The sequence below is a fragment of the Hyperoodon ampullatus genome, assembly GCF_949752795.1.
Source record: "Hyperoodon ampullatus genome assembly, chromosome: 5".
In the NCBI taxonomy this organism is placed as follows: Eukaryota; Metazoa; Chordata; class Mammalia; order Artiodactyla; family Ziphiidae; genus Hyperoodon; species Hyperoodon ampullatus.
In genome coordinates, this window is record NC_136918.1 from 100,105,207 (window position 1) to 100,121,108 (window position 15,902).

The 15,902-nt window shown below is 41.7% G+C and overlaps 1 protein-coding gene across 1 annotated transcript in view; it reads left to right on the forward strand.

Annotated features, from left to right (window-relative positions):
- Positions 1 to 1,130: 1,130 nt before the first annotated feature.
- Positions 1,131 to 15,902, forward strand: part of DCBLD2 (discoidin, CUB and LCCL domain containing 2) — a gene marked incomplete at both ends in the record, with an annotated part of 100,564 nt that continues 85,792 nt past the window's right edge. The window contains one exon of the mRNA XM_079704863.1: positions 1,131 to 1,350. Within this exon, the coding sequence (XP_079560989.1) occupies positions 1,131 to 1,350 (220 nt within the window). The remainder of the gene's footprint in view (positions 1,351 to 15,902) is intronic.

A 15,902-nucleotide genomic window follows, 5' to 3' on the forward strand; every position in this document is an offset into this window, starting at 1 on the left:
TTATGACTGCAAATCCCACAACTCTTAGCAAAGGGTTTGCAGGTAGACAGCAGGTGTTCAACAAGTCTTGGTAGAATGGCTCAATGCATGTTAGGATGTTAGGTTTAAATTGCTTTAGGGGCATGTATCTTGTTATATACTTTTTTGTCCCCCCCCCCCATAGTAAATATAGTAAAAGGCATAGGAAGCAGGAAATACATATATTTTTTAAATTGAACACTATCTGGAGTTGCTGCAACAACTGGCTGTAGTTTTAATAAAAAAAAAAAAAAACACGCTCTGCTATTGAAAAAAAAAAAAGTCCCTTAGACTCAGCTCCCAGCTGAAACCAGCCAGGATCCCGGTTTCCCACCCCTTCCAGTGGTCTGATGTGCGGCGGGGGAGGAGCAATGAGCAAGCTGGGCCCGAGGAGCAGGGAAGAGCGAGCTGGGGGAAGTCCCGGAAGTCATTGACCAGAGCAAACAGCCGCCTCAGCCGGATCAGCTTGGGCTGTGTTCCCAACAATAACAGGAGCGCGGGCCGGGCGAGGGCTGCCGGGGGCCCGAGTTTGGGGGCGGAACCCGGATTGGGGGGGCGGGTGGGACGCTTCCCAAGGCCGCAGGGATTGGAGGAGAGAGATGAGGGGCGGTGGAGCTCGAGGAGTGGGCCGCGGAGCTAACGGGTCGACCGAGGAGAGAGCGTGTTGATTGGGTGACGCAGAGGGAGACGGACCAGAGCCGACCGCGGATTGGCCGTGGCGGGCTGTGAAGGCGTGGCCAGCGCGCGCGAGAGGGAGCGCGAGAGAGCGGACGACCGCCCTGCCAGCTAGCCGGAGTCCGGGGCGAGCGCGGCGGGCAGGGGTCGGGTTGAGGAACGCGGCGTGGGAGGCGGGTCCCCCAGCTGCCCTCCGCGGCTCGAGCACCCCACTTCCTTCCCTCCCCTCCCTTGCGCTCCGGCCTGGGGTCTCCGGGCGGGGAGCGGAGGGAAGGGACGAAGGAGGAGGAGGTTTCGCGGAGTGAGGGGCGGAGGGGGTCCCGGAGCTGGGCGAAGCGCGCGCTGCCTCTCACTCTCCTGCCGCTGCCTTTGCCTCCTCGCCCGGTGCCGCGGCCCCGGGGCGCCCGCACTATGCAGGCGGACTGCCGGCCGCCGCGATGGCGAGCCGGGCGGTGGTGAGAGCCGGGCACAGCCCTCATCGTTTCCTAGTCCGGGCCGCGGCCGCCGCCCCCGCCCGGGCCGCGATCCCCCTCTCCCGCTCCTACCCCCTCCCTCCCCGCTCCAACTCCTCCTCCCCCTCCTCCTTCCCCATGCCTCTGTTCCTCCTCCTCTTACTTATCTTGCTCCTGCTGCTCGAGGACGCCGGAGCCCAGCAAGGTGAGTGGTTCCCGAGGAGTGCGCGGCGCGCGGAGCCCCGGGGGGGGGGGGCGGGGGGGCGCCGAGGGAGCCTCCTGGGCGCCGGGTGTCCGGGCCGTTAATGAATCTGCAGACGCGCGGGGTAGGTGCGGTGCGCTTCGGTGCGGTGCCACGTCTGGCCCCGCACTCGCTGGGTTGATTTGCTGAGATGGGCTGTCTGTTGTCCCCCAAGTTGGCGCGGCTTTACTTTTGGGGAACCCCATTCATTTTTCTGAGAAGAGGGAATTGAGACCTTGCTATGAAGGCCTCCTTTTGGGTATTGGATTCTTCTACTGGGGGAAGTCTTCGAGAGGAAAAGAAGTTTTGGAGATGCGACCCCTAATGTTAAGCTAAATGGATGGATGGATAGAGTAGAAATGCAAGGTAATTAAATAGCACTTAAATCCATTGAAGGCAAGTGATGATAATTATCGTCTTTTGTCAAGGCAAGTGATAATTATCATCTTTTGTCAATGTGCTCAGCTTCAAAATCGAATGAAGTTTATTCTGGTTATCTTTGAGTGTTGGATTTAGAACATGCTCTTTGCAATCCCTGCCTATTCAGGATGGTGGTCTAGATTGCCTGGGTCAGACACTGGGTCTGGGACCCAAGGCAGCGTACTCTTGCCCAAATGGAGCGTTCCGTGTTAAAAGGGCAAGCCCTTACAGAAAGTGACAAAACTTTTTTCCGTCAACAATCCTTGCAAAAAAACTTTACTGAATAATCATAATAGAAGGAGAATGCCAGGCTGGTTTCCTCCCCTTTTTAAGTACTTTTGTCAGCAGCGAAAAGCAATTTTTGAAACAGTTTGGCATCAATTATTGAACACGTTTTTCCATTGCATTTCACTACATTTTATTGCAGTGAGAGGGATAAGGATTGGATTGTTACTTATCGCTGGGAAGGGTTTTGGTTTTTGGGTTTGGGGTTTTGGTTGATCTCCACATTTAAGTCCAGCTTAATGGTGCTCTCATATGGTTTTCAGTAAAGTATGGAATCATGGCCATAAGCCTGTCATTGTGAAGATGCTGAAACTTTGACAGGCATGTGGAAATAAAATGTAAATGGGAAAAATGTATTTGGTAAACTGACCTCTTTCAGATCTAGGCAGCATTCAGGTTTCAGTTAGATCATCTCCTTAAACGAATTCTTGAACATCAGCACTTAATAAATTAGTGTGAAATCCTTTCCTCCATTTAAGTTTTAGAACCTGTGCTTCTGTTTTTCTCCTAGTAGAAAGAAAAAGCAAAACAGGCTTATATATGGCTAACACTGGTTGATTGGGTCTTACTTTGTGGCAGACACAGCCCTAAGTGATTTATGTCTATTAACTCACTTAATCCTCACCACAGCCATCTGAGATAAGTATTGTTATTCCATTTCAAATATAAGGAAACTAAGACACACGAAAAATAAGGTACCTTGATACAGAACTCTAACTACATAACCAGAATATTCTGACCATTTTGCTTATTTCAAGATCTGAAAGTGTTTATATCAGGTTTAAAAAAAAATCTTTGAACAGTATAGAACCAGTTATACGTCTCCCCTCCAAATGAGATAATTGCCTTGCTTTTAGAATTTCTTAAACCTGGTCTAATTAAACATGCAACATTACCTTATTTTTTTAAGTTTAATTTCAGTTTTTACCAAAGCGTTTTAACATGGTTCTCTTTCACAGTGTCATGTTATATAAACATCAATGTAGATGAACACAAATAGAAATGATGCTGGTAATTTAAAAGACCTGATTTCTAGTCTTCCTGTTTATTGGGTAAATTTTTAAAAATCATTTAATTTCTTTGTACCTCAGTTTTCAACATCAGTGATAAGAGAATACATACCTATTTCCTAGCTTGATGAAAATGAAATGCTAGTACACAGGAGTTTTGAAAAGGGTAAAGTACAAATAGCTATAACTGATTATCATTGTTAATCTTTTTTTTATTTTTAAAAAATTTTTGGCTGCGTTGGGTCTTCGTTGCTGCGCGCGGGCTTTCTCTAGTTGCGGCGAGCGGAGACTACTCTTCGTTGCGGTACGCAGGCTTCTCATTGCGGTGGCTTTTCTTGTTGTGGAGCACGGGCTCTAGGTGCGCGGGCTTCAGTAGTTGTGACACGTAGGCTCAGTAGTTGTGGCTCGTGGGCTCTTCAGTGCAGGCTCAGTAGTTGTGGTGCACGGGCTTAGTTGCTCCGGGGCATGTCAGATCTTCCCGGACCAGGGCTTGAACCCGTGTCCCCTGCATTGGCAGGCGAATTCTTAACCACTACACCACCGAGGAAGACCCTATCATTGTTAATCTTGAGCTTACTAAATTGATAAAGTAAGGGCCATTTAGGTATACATTGCCTGAAAACTCAGGAATTGTATGGGATTTGAATTCCCTAATTTTTTAAAATTATATTTCTTACCCAAAGAACCGTGATGCGGTCTGTGGTGGAACTGCAGTCAGTGTTACTGGTCTAACAGATGTGCTTTAGGGTCCACTGGGATTCTTCACATAACCTAAAAAGAAGTCTAATTTCAAAATGAGAAGCAGTGCTTTAAAAAGCCTATAGAATTTTTAATAATGGGAATGTCTACAATATTGTAATGTTAAGTTACAAGCTGGAGTTTTTACTCTCCTTTATAAGAAGTCTTGGTAAGAAGTCTGGAAGGAAATAATTTTAAAAAAAGATAACAGTTGTCTTTTGATAGTAGATCATTTTTTATGCTTTTCTAAATGTTCTGCAATTTACATATAGTCACAATAAAAAATAAGCTGTGAAAGAATGTTTTGTGATATATAGATTTCTTTTTTCCCTTAGCCAGCCTAGGTAGAAATGCATTGAATGTGTATGCTGTGGTGGAACTGTGCTTCAGGATTTTTTTTTAATCTTCCACACATCATTTTGAAGTAACAGAAGATACTACTCTCATTCCAATTAATGCCATACATACATAGCTATTCCTCAGCAGATTTTCTGCTGACCAAGTGTTTTTTTTCTTTTTATTTGGCCCAGAATAAAATTTATCATTGGTCTGAAAACTTGTCAACCTTTCACAACAGAGATGTATTTTAACCAACCTTATTTCATTAATATATGTATAAATTCTGTTTATTCACATCTGTTTAACTATGATGGTGTTTTAGGCATGGCTTATATTTGTGTATTTTGAGTTCTAAGTTTGATATTAAATTTACCTTCAAAGTCTTTTTCTTTTTTATCGAAAGCATTTTTTCCGGTAGAATGTATGTCTTTCTAAAAAACTTAAATTTGTGGAACTTATGCTGATTGCCTATTTGTTACCGTAATAAATTAACTTAATAAGAAGTTGGGGGTCTACTGTGAATGAATTTAAGTCTCTGGTTTACATTATGACTGTAGGAATTTGTGTCACCTCGTCTTAGGAGTTCAGCTTCCTCATTTGTGTCATGGAGGGTTTGCCTACCTTCTGGGTTAGAGTATTATTTGAATGTGGTAAAATATCAGAGGGATTAATTTAAAAAATCCATTGAGACTGACTTTATGCCTATTAACATGAAATGTTTGTGAAGGTAGTGATTTTTGTTGGCTAATTTATCTATCAAACAAATCAGTTTCTTTCTTAAAAAGAATCATTCAGTTTCACAATGATATTTGAACTAATGTGTGAAAAAAGTATACAGTCTGTCAAGTAGTGCCTTTATTTGCTTGTGATGTGGGGAAATAGTTTTTGAACACTATTTGTGAATTGTCAGAAATGAAGAACATGTCCCTCTGCAAAGAACATTTGTGATTATTAGTAATATTGACATTGTTAATTTAGAATTTTCCGTTATCTTTTTTTCGGTCTGATAAAACATTAGGGCACTTATATGTACTTACTGTTCAGAGGCAAAAATCAGAGCATCCTTTTTCTGCTATATTTCTGATTAATTTTACATAGTGAAAGTTAGAAATATAGCATGTATTCCATATGTGTTAATGATCAGATTTTAAATCCACATTTTAAAAACTTGTAAATGAAAAATTAATTGTAAAATTACATGTTAATGATTTTTAGGTAGATTTCCCAATGTTATCAGCAGAGAGAAAACTTTATTTCCCTCTGGAAATAGTTAATAGTTCTATTTGAACATCTAAGCTTCATTCTAGAAGACCAACATTAAAAAAAAAAAAACTTAGAATAGTGAAATGGGTATGAGTTAAAGTACCAGTACTAGAATTAAAACACAAATGAATTAATTAATTTCCAAAAAGAAAGAATCAGATAGTATGATGAGGAAAGGCTAGATTTACATAGAGTTAGATTTTAAATTTAGGACTATACTTTACAAAATGAACCTGGGGTGTGAAAGCTCAGGTGGTAATACTGGGTATTAATTGAATGCATTCAAATAGTTTCCACTTCCACTTCTTGACTACTTGGAAGGATGTGGAATGATGACATAAAATTATAAGGATCAGGAAAAGCTTTGTAGAGATAGTGATATTTGCTAAATGTAAATAGTGATATTTGCTAAATGTGATTGTTGAAATATGAAGTGAGACAGCTTGGCAGTTTTTCTTGTGTTGCTCATGGATTCAGTTTACTTTATAACAACCTTATGGCCTTAGCACTTTATTTATTTTAAAAATATTGTACAGATAACAATTATATAACAATTACTCAAAACCAAAAACTTAACTAATAATTATCCACAGTCCTACCCCCTTATCTATCCATTTATAATTTTTATCTTCCTTTCTAGTCCATATTTACATACCTACATAATCTTATGTGGCTGTAATTTTAATAGTGTGGTGTTAAGTTCTGTAGACATATCATGTTAAAATTAATTTGTAGGCTGATTTAGCACACAGAAGCATACTTTGAAAATACAGCAAGACAAAAATTTCAAAATCTAAAAATTTTTCACAGGACATTCATTATTTGTGAAGTAATTATTATATTGTTTAGAACTGCTATTACATTATTTTCTTTATTTGATTAAATTCTTCATTCAGGATAGGATCTTTGAGAAGGTATGTCAGTTCAAAGTATTAGTTTAGAAACACATAATGCTAATTTTCCAGGTCCTTATGTGGATTAAATCAGTATACTCTCATGGGGACAAAAAATACAGATATTCAAATAAACTAGAATTTAATGAATGCCAGTGTCCACTGAAGCAGATGGTGTAATGGGGTGATCTGAAAAGGTTGCCAGAACATCACCTACTAGATCCACCTGGACTCTAAAGGATATGTAGTTGAAAGAAGAACTTTGGTTAGCTGTTTGAATCATGGGGAAGACCACAAGATGCAAGCTCCCTAACTGCTTTCTAAGGAGAGTAGGCCAGGAGTTCCTTTCTTTTGTGGAGTACAGTGCATGTGAGTTTGCAGTTTAAGTGTGCAAATTTAATTGCTTGGGATAAGAGAGAAAATGCTGATACTCTTTATCATTCTCTCATTAAAAACTCTCAGCATGGAAGAGTACCAACTATAAGCTCCCAGGGATGTGTGCACATAGGTCAATAGAGTCCTGAGACAGTTATGATAGAGTAAAATATTGTTATTGTCTTCAGAGATCCTACAGGCTAGTTGGGGAAATAATTATCTTCAAGTTGGAGTATATGGATAAATAACCAAGGGAAGTTGCACAGTGAGTTTGTAAGGGAGGGAGAGCTCACAATGCCTGGGAAGTAGGAAAAACCTTGCTGATAAAATGATTTTAAGCAGGTAAGCTTTTAGGATTGGTAGGTTTCTAGTTCACAGGGATGGCAGACATTTCAGGAGTTAAGATCACAGCATCAGAGCAGCAGGGAGTCAGGAAAGCATGTGAGTGTCAAAGCCATCCTTGCTGCAATGAGTAGCATGCCTCAGCCCCTGGTCCTGGCCCATTGCTTCCTCCTTGAGCCCCATACCCTGCACGCTTGCCCCATATTTGGGCAAATATGGTTGCTTTCTGAGGGCCATGGTTCTGTGCACTGGGGTACTGCCCTCTTGGAGCTATGTTAATACTTCCATAGTGTGGCCAGCAGACCCTTTATAAGATACAATCCAAACTCCTTTGCATATTATATATGTAATTTTTCCAGAGTCTGGCCCCTCCCTTTCTCTCTGACTTAATCGCATGCCAGCATCACTCACCCTTTGTATACAGTTCAGGTATAAGACTGAGATTTTTATTCCTCTAATATATAGTTTCATCCTGTTTTGCCTTGTTCCTGATACTGATCTCTTTACATGTGTCATTTTCTCCACTTGAAGAGAAAGAGCCCCTTTCCTTGTGTGCTTGGTAACCTCCTTATCATCCTTCAAAACCCTTCTTGGGTATCATGCCCTCTGGGAAGAGTTCTCTGTCACCACACACACTCATCTCCAATAGTAATTTCCTGTTTTTTCTGTTCAGTCATTAATCACAATGTATATTAAATATTTGTTTCTGGCAGAGAGTTTTATTCATTTTCTTATTTCTAATACTTATCATGATGTCCATCATTCAAAAATATGAATTTAGGGGAAATCCCTGATGGTCCAGTGGTTAGAACCTGGCACTTTCACTACTGAGGGCCCGGGTTCAGTCCCTGGTCGGGAACTAACACCTCACAAGCTATTCGGCGGTGCAAAAAAAAAAAAAAAAAAAGAATTTAGACTCATTTCTGCAGTGAATCTGCCGCCCCAAGCACGTTATTTGGTGTTAGTCTCTGGGCACCTGCATGCCCTTCACACTGTTGTCCTTTGTCTGATTCCGTCAGTTAGCCGTCAGAGCCTGGGCTTCTCAGTTCCATGAAAATAGAACCCTTTCTTGAACCTTAACCTACTTGCACAGGGCCTAACATTCTGCCCAGTGTTTTCCCAGCCTCCCTCTTCCCAGGAGCTAGACCCCTTTGCTTTTGTAATGAGAGGAGTCCTCCTTCAACTGGGACTCTGAACAGAGCCATGGTTTCTACTTAGAAAACACTGCTGTGCTCCCCTGTCAAGTAGGTGGTCTTTAAGGGCTGTGCTAGCCTAAATCAGTGTCAGCAAGTGGGGTGCACTCCTTTGCCCTCTCTTTCAGATTCTGACTTGAATAGCCACCTCCAGCCTTATAAAAGTCCCCCTAGTTTTGGTTCTAGTAGTTGCCTGCCTCCTTTTTCTTTGCCAGCTGAAATTCCTGGATAACACTCAGGTAGCTACAATAATTTCGTGTCAGGAAAGTAATGAGAAGCAGGCTGAAAAGGTCACTGGGTACAAGATTGTGGAGAACTTTCCTTGTGGGGCAGACTGAAGAGTTTGTACCTGTGATGTTAGCAATGACATCATCCTTAGGTACCTCTGCTTCTACCCAGTCCATCTCTAGGTTCACTTGTCTCAGCCCAGGTCAGTCATCTCATTGATGCTTTTCCCCTTGTCCTTGACAGATCCCAAACCTGGCCCACGTGCCGGTCCCCACTGTCCTCTTTCTCTGGTTCTGGACAGCTCAAGGTTGCAGGAGAAGGGCATGTGGCTTTGTGACTAGATCTGTCTCACTGAGGATGACTAATCAAACCTCACATGGGGATTTCTGCTCAGCTGCAGCATCATGACTGTCCCACTCCTCATCCCTGCACAGTAAAACTTTGACTCCTGCCTTGCCTTTTCTTCTTCCTGAAATCATCTCTTACACCTTATCCAAAACACTGCTTCATCAGGGAATATAAGTTGTGTTTTAGTATAATTTAAACTTCTGTGGTGCTTCTTACCTTGTACCTGGAAACATGCTCAGGATGCCACTGGCTTGTATATATATCTGTCAACTGGTTGCTTTCCAGGTACCTTATATCTCTGCTTTTTTCAGTGACCAACTTTCTGACAAGTAGACTGCATCTGTGCTGTACATTTTCTTAGTGTCTGGCACACAAAAGATATTTGTTAAATGACGATTCCCTTGCAGTCTAGCTTCTGCTCTTATGAAACTGTCAGTTAAACTGTGAGATTTTTTTTCTTTTAAACCTGAGAGTTTTCTTTGTCTTCACTACTTTTTACGTGGGTGGACTTTGAAAGTATGGAGATATTGGAGTCAGACATACTTGGATTTAAATACTAGGCATGTCACTCTCAATGTTTTGAGATGTATAACTCACCTCTCTAGAATGTATGAGGGCTGCGATCAAATCTGTTGGGTAGTTGATAAATTTTGGTTCAATGAGTGAAACAACGTGTGAATGAAACTTTTGTTTCTCTTTCCCTAGTCTACAGTTAACATTTCCGTGTTCACGTGTTTGCTTTCCACTGAGATCCAGTGCTTCTCCATCCTTCTGCCCCTTCTCCCCTTCCCACTTACTGTGTAGGAAAGTTCACCCCAGCTTAGTGAGAGGGGTCAGACCGCGCAGTGGAGGAGTGTGACAGCAGGGCGTGATTGTTCACATACGTCCTTACCTGGCCTCCAACCCACCCAGACCGTAATACTGGTTTTGTCCCCTCCCTTTTGACCTCTCCTTTCTCTCTCCAACTTCCTACCTGTTGATAGATTTTAGCTTTCTTTGCTCTCCACTCTCAGATCGTTTTCAGGTTCATGGTTTATCCCTTTCTTCTTGGCCTGCCCTGTTTCTGGTTACTCTTTTTGTCCTAGATGCTAACTTTATAGGTCTGGATATGAGACAGACATTCTGTTGCATGGGTGGAGGAAGAGTGTTTTGGTTAGTGAGGTTATAGGGAACAGAAAATTAAATCTGCTTAAAGTAGAAGGGAAAAGTATTGGGACCATTCTGAGGTAACTTGTGGAATCTTCCTAAGAACTGAGCCAACCTAAGCCCAAGGAAAAGCAGGGCTGCAGCGGGACCTCAGACACCAAGGACTCAGCTTAATTCTGTCTTGTTACAGTCTCGCTTTCTCTGCATGGAACAAATCATGGCTGCTGGCAATCCTCAAGGCTTGTAGCTTCAACACTGGAGAGATTCTGGGGTTTCCCTAACATACAAGGTCCAGAAATGAGAGGGCAGGGTAAGTTGGCCTCACGTTGGCCCAGTGTGAGTCAGTACCCACCCTTGAACCAGTCAACTAACCAGGGGCCATGAGGTCATATGAAAACTGTTGCAAACTGCAGAGTAGTTCCCAGAAGGAAAGGGGGGTAGTAGATACATAGAGGCATCATCTTCAAAGAGAGTGTTCACACTTATAGAATCCAGTGCTTTTTAGATAAGTTATTACCAAACCCTCACAATTACCTTGGGAGATGGGTGGTATTATTCCCATGTATAGTTGAGGATATAGAGGTTAAGTGCCAGGATCATCTCAAAAGTTGGCATAGCTAGAATTTAAATCGGAAAGTCTGTCTGATTCCCAAGCCTATGTACTTTTCTACTGTTATCACTTACCTACCAAGTGCCTACCACTGGCTTGTTTGGGTTTATTATTTTCTAAATTCAGCAGCATGTGTTAAGAGGCTGGTATGCCCTATTTCTATGTCTATGGCTACCAAGGCAAACAGAATGCATTGCCTGTCTGTGACAGAGCTTTACAGCTGGTGTGGCAAACCGACATAAGTATGCATAATTAAGCATATTCAGTACAGTAAAGAGACTTTGATGATGGAAAGGGAGAGAAAGACCAGGGCTTTCAGAAAGGTTTCCCAAAAGAGACAACGTTGAGGAGGTATTTGCCAGGTGGATATGAGGAGGAAGAACCTTATTCTTGGCAGAGCAGAGTCGCACGTGCAGCGGCGGAGGAGAGAGAGCATGGAGCATAGAGGGAGTCACCCCCAGTTCCAGAGCTGGAGCAGAGAGGTTGTGGGAAGAGTCCACAGAGATGAGACGGGAAGGGGAGTCCGGCAGCAGATTATTATGGACTTTGTATCCTTGCTGAAGAGTTTGAGGTTTTATTGTATCACCGGTGAAGAACAGTTGAAGGATTTTTAAATAAGGGACCTACGTGACCCAATTGGTGTCTAAGAAACTGGCAGGAGTGTGGGCAGTGGATTAGAGCAAAGAAAGGAAGTGGGGAAACCTGTCAGAGAACTATTACAAGGGCCTGCACTCCTTAAGAGGGACGAAATTTAGAGATATTAAGGAAACAAAGTATAAAACTTAATGACCAGTTAAATTTGAGGGAGCAAAGGTCATTTAAAAATGCTGGGTTTTTTTCTTTCTGGAATCCTCTTCTCCCTGCTTTCCACCTCCCTCTTCCACCAGTATTCCTGCCTAGTTAACTGTTATTTATCCTACACACACACACACACACACACATGCACACGCATGCACGTACGCGCATGCACACACACACACACACCCTGTCATATCCATTACTTCCCTGCAACACTCATCGTCCCTGAAATTATTTACTACGTCTGTCGTACTATTCTGTAAACTCTGTAAGGACAGGGGCCTTGTCTGTCATTTCTCTTGTTCCTAGCACCTGGTTCAATGCTTGGCACATGGAGGATGTTCCCTGAGTGCTTGGGACACGTTGAGTTTGAAGTGCTGTGGAATTTCTGAGCAGAGGAGCTCAGTACAGAAGTAGACAGGTTTGAAGGTTAGGGGAAAGGCTGGAGACTACGGAGGATTCTCCCTTTCGGTGGTAGCTGAGGTTGTAGGGTAGGGAGATGGCCCCGGCAGCACAGAGGGTGGGGAAGGAGCTCTGGAGAACAGCAGCATCAGCAATCAGTAGTTGGAAGATACGTCAGCTAAGGTGCTGGAGAAGTTGCAATTAGAGTCAAAAGAAGAACTAAGATGGGGAAGGAGAGTTTTAAAAAGGAGGGAGGAAAGATAAGGAGGGAAGGAAGGGACAGCGATGCCACATGATGTAGAAAGGTCACAAATGATAAAGATGGGAAAGTATTGACTTTTGGCAGCTCAGAAACAGACCGCTTTAGTGAAGAATACATTGGAGAGGTAGGTCTGCCTTTCCTGGGGCCGCCGTAACAGATTGCCACAAATTTAGATGGCTTCAGACAACAGAAATGTATTGTCTTATAGTTCTGCAGGCTAAATTTCTGAAAGTAGGTTATTGGCGGGGCAATGCGCTCTCTCTGAAGGCTCTAGACCAGGGTCCTTCCTTAGCCCCTCCTAGCTTCTGGCAGTTGCAGTCTTTGGAATCCCTTTGCATCATTCCAGTCTCTGCGTCTGTAGTTATGTGGTATTTTCCCTGTGTCTGTATCCGTGTCTAGATTTTCCTCTTTTTATAAGGACACCAGACATTGGATTAGGGTCTGTCCTAATCCGGTATGGCCTCATTTTAAATTGATCACATCTGCTAAGACCCTGTTTTCCAAATAAGGTTACATTCACAGGTACCAGCAATTAGGAACATATAATTTGGTTGTTGGGATGGAGATGGGCGGGGGGAGAGTACAATCCAACCACAACCGTTTGGAAGCTGAACTGCAGTATTTTGAGCCTAGAACGGGAAGCAAAGAAGTAAGACATCGAATGTAGAGAACTGAAAAAAATCTCTCTGTAAAAGAAGAAAAAAGTGAGGAAGAAAGTGGTAGATGTTGGGGAACACTGGCTGGAGAAAGATTTTTTTGTGTGTTTTTTTTTTGGGTTGTTGTTGCTCTTAGTGTTTTGAAATTTGTTAAAGTGCGGATCCTTCCTAGGCTCCACTGCAGAGCTACTTTTCAGTGTATAATTTGCAAAAAAGGCAAAATTATACCTGTCATGCAAATATAAAATTAACACATGTCAAAGATTTTATTCAACTCATTAATTAATGAAGGAACCAGTAAGAAGTTGAAACATGTCCAAAGAATATGTGAAAAACTAGGTGTTTAGATAGGTAGCTTTAGGCTGTGATTGCTAGATTGAATGGCTAAAACTGTTTAATGGCCAATAGGGCCATAAACTCTAACATGTGGGGTTATTTTTTTCAACTATACAGAAATTATATGCATCTCTACAAGACAATAGTCTACAAGTTTATGGGTAGCCAAGACTGGGACCTTTAATCAATGATAAACAACAAATCCAATTAAGTATTTTGCCCTATAATCCTTGGGCAGCTTTTGGCCTCTATGACATTTAAAGGATCTGCTGCTCACCTTTATTTTTTTAACCTATTTCCAAGTTTCAGGTCATGTTTCTGACATATTTATTAGAATCTATGGAGACAGAGATGGAGCCTGAGAACCTTTACGTTAAATAGCCCTTAGGTGGTTCTAATGTTGACTAGATTTTGAGAACCACTGAGTAAGAGCGAGTGGCTTTCAGTGCCCATCTGAGATCAGAACCTATTACTCTAATGACAGCTATTCCCTGGATTGTGTGATTTTTTTTCCCAGTAGTGCTTAGCTCCTGGGCAAAGAGAGATCATATGATCCAGGGTGGAGGGCTTGCCGGGCAGATCCTCAAGAAGGACATAGTGGCAAGAAAGTGAAGGTACCAGGAAGAGTGTAGTTCACACACTGGACATGAGGTCTAGGCTGGGTAGGGAAAGAAATGAGGCTAGGGCAAGATAGTAGATGGGGAGGAAAGAGAGAAGTTCACAGAAAGTGTGCAGTGGGTGTAAGAGAGCACAGGGGTCAGGAGACTGACCGAAAGAGTGAGATATTAAAGTTGTTGAGATTTCACAGGTGGGAGTAATCTCCGATAATGGCAAAAACAGTCTAGGTTGTGGTTTCATGAGTTACTGAAGTGAAGTAGAGGTCATTGGGGAGAAGATTAGTGAGAATTACTTTCTCATGATTTACACTTTTCACAGGACACTGTACTTGAAGCTTTAAAGCTGATATAAATCTTCTAAAGTAATGAGCCATTGTTCTGATACCTTAGCTAGGTTGTGGCCAAACGCACCGGACCTACATGTGATGAGCAAAAGCCTTTCTGGTCTTTTATGACCATAATTACCCTGACCATAATTACCCTCAAACGTTTATTGAGCACATTAGTATGGGTTAGGCCCTCGATAGTAGGTGTTTTCTTACAGTATCTCTTTAAATTCTTACCCTCTGTGGTTTGAGATGTTAGTATACCCATTTTACAAAACTCAGCTTTAGCATCAGTAAACAACCTTCTCAAGGTCACAGTGAGTGGTAGGTAGGGCATTTAAATTCATCACGTGACTCCAGAACCAATTTGCTTAACCATTATGTACTACATAGAGTGTGTGCTTGGTGGGGATTGAAGAGGATTTATACATCTCACATTCCTTCATGTGGTTCAGTTTTGTAAATTATCACACATGCAGAGATGAGTGTGGGCTTAAAAAAGCTTGAGCTGAGAGCTGTTTCTTTTCCTTTAAATTGCCACAGTAACCCTCTTTAGGCTCTCAGTGTATATCCATCTTGGGCAGTATTAAAAAAAAATGAGTAAATTAAAATAGGACCTTGAATTATCTTTTCGAGATTGTTGTGATGCAACTTTAAAATCTTAAAGTAACAGGACTGGTATAGTACTTTTTAGTTTAAAAATTCGCAGTGCTAAATAATAGATTAAAAATCTTCATTGTAGTCAAATGAAATAGGATATCCTTGTTAACGCTTGCAAGTTATTCTTTTGAATACTTTTCTACTCTCTAAATGCCTTTTTTTTCAGTTTATTATAAGATCTCACAGATGTGTTACAAGATGTGACAGAATGACACTTATTTAGAGGAAGTATATAGTCAAACTCACCTGTTCGCAGTGACGAAAATCCTTGAAAGCTTATTGGAAAAGTATAAACCTTTCCTAGTTTTTTTTTATTATTTTTTTTATTAGTTTCTGCTTTATAACAAAGTGAATCAGTCATACATATACATCTGTTCCCACATCCCTTCCCTCCTGTGTCTCCCTCCCTCCCACCCTCCCCATCCTCCTAGTTTCTAAGAATTGTAATGAAAGTTACATTGCTCTACATTTTTGGAATATTTGTGCAAGCTTCCTGCTTTTGTCTTCTTGTTAAAGAAAGTATTTTTAGAAGTCATACAGTGTTCATGTTAATAAAATTAAATAAGATAACTTATATGATTTTTAATAGCAATGTGACTAAAATATGGGGTTAGCTGGAGAGTCGCATAAAATCAGCATCATGAGCACATATTTATCCAAAAAACATTAACCATTGAAGTTTAGAAAGCAGCCTAAAATAAGCATGTGTTCTTTGTTATATTAATTCATTATTATTTAAATTAATGTTCCTTGTGTTTTCTCTAGGGTAAAGTAGTTTAAAAAAATTACTCAGCTATTTTCCTGGAACAGTATCAAAATTTGTATCTGGCTTAACACATCTGACCTGACAGTCTTCAGAGGAAGCGAACACATGTTCTATGAGTAATCCCCTAGATAAATCTGCAGCCAAACAACGGGACAGTGAGATCAAATTCCAGTGTTTTTTCTCCACTGAAATAAAATTAAAATTCAAAAATTACATTTACAGGCTTCTACCCCTTATGGTCAGTTATAGTCTGGTGGAGACCACCTGTGGGGGTGGGGCGGGAGGAGAGGAAGAAGCTGACAGTGATGGTGGTGATGATGGAGTTGGAGAAGGAGAAAGAGTTGTCGATGTGGTGTTGTTGCTGAGAGTGAGTGTATGGATTGGTCCTACAATACCCATTTTGAAAATTATTTTTCCAGTAGTGGTTACACTCTCTTTGTCAATTCTGCCTTGTAAAAATGAGTAATAGTAGGTGGTATTAGCCTGGTCACAGATTATTATTC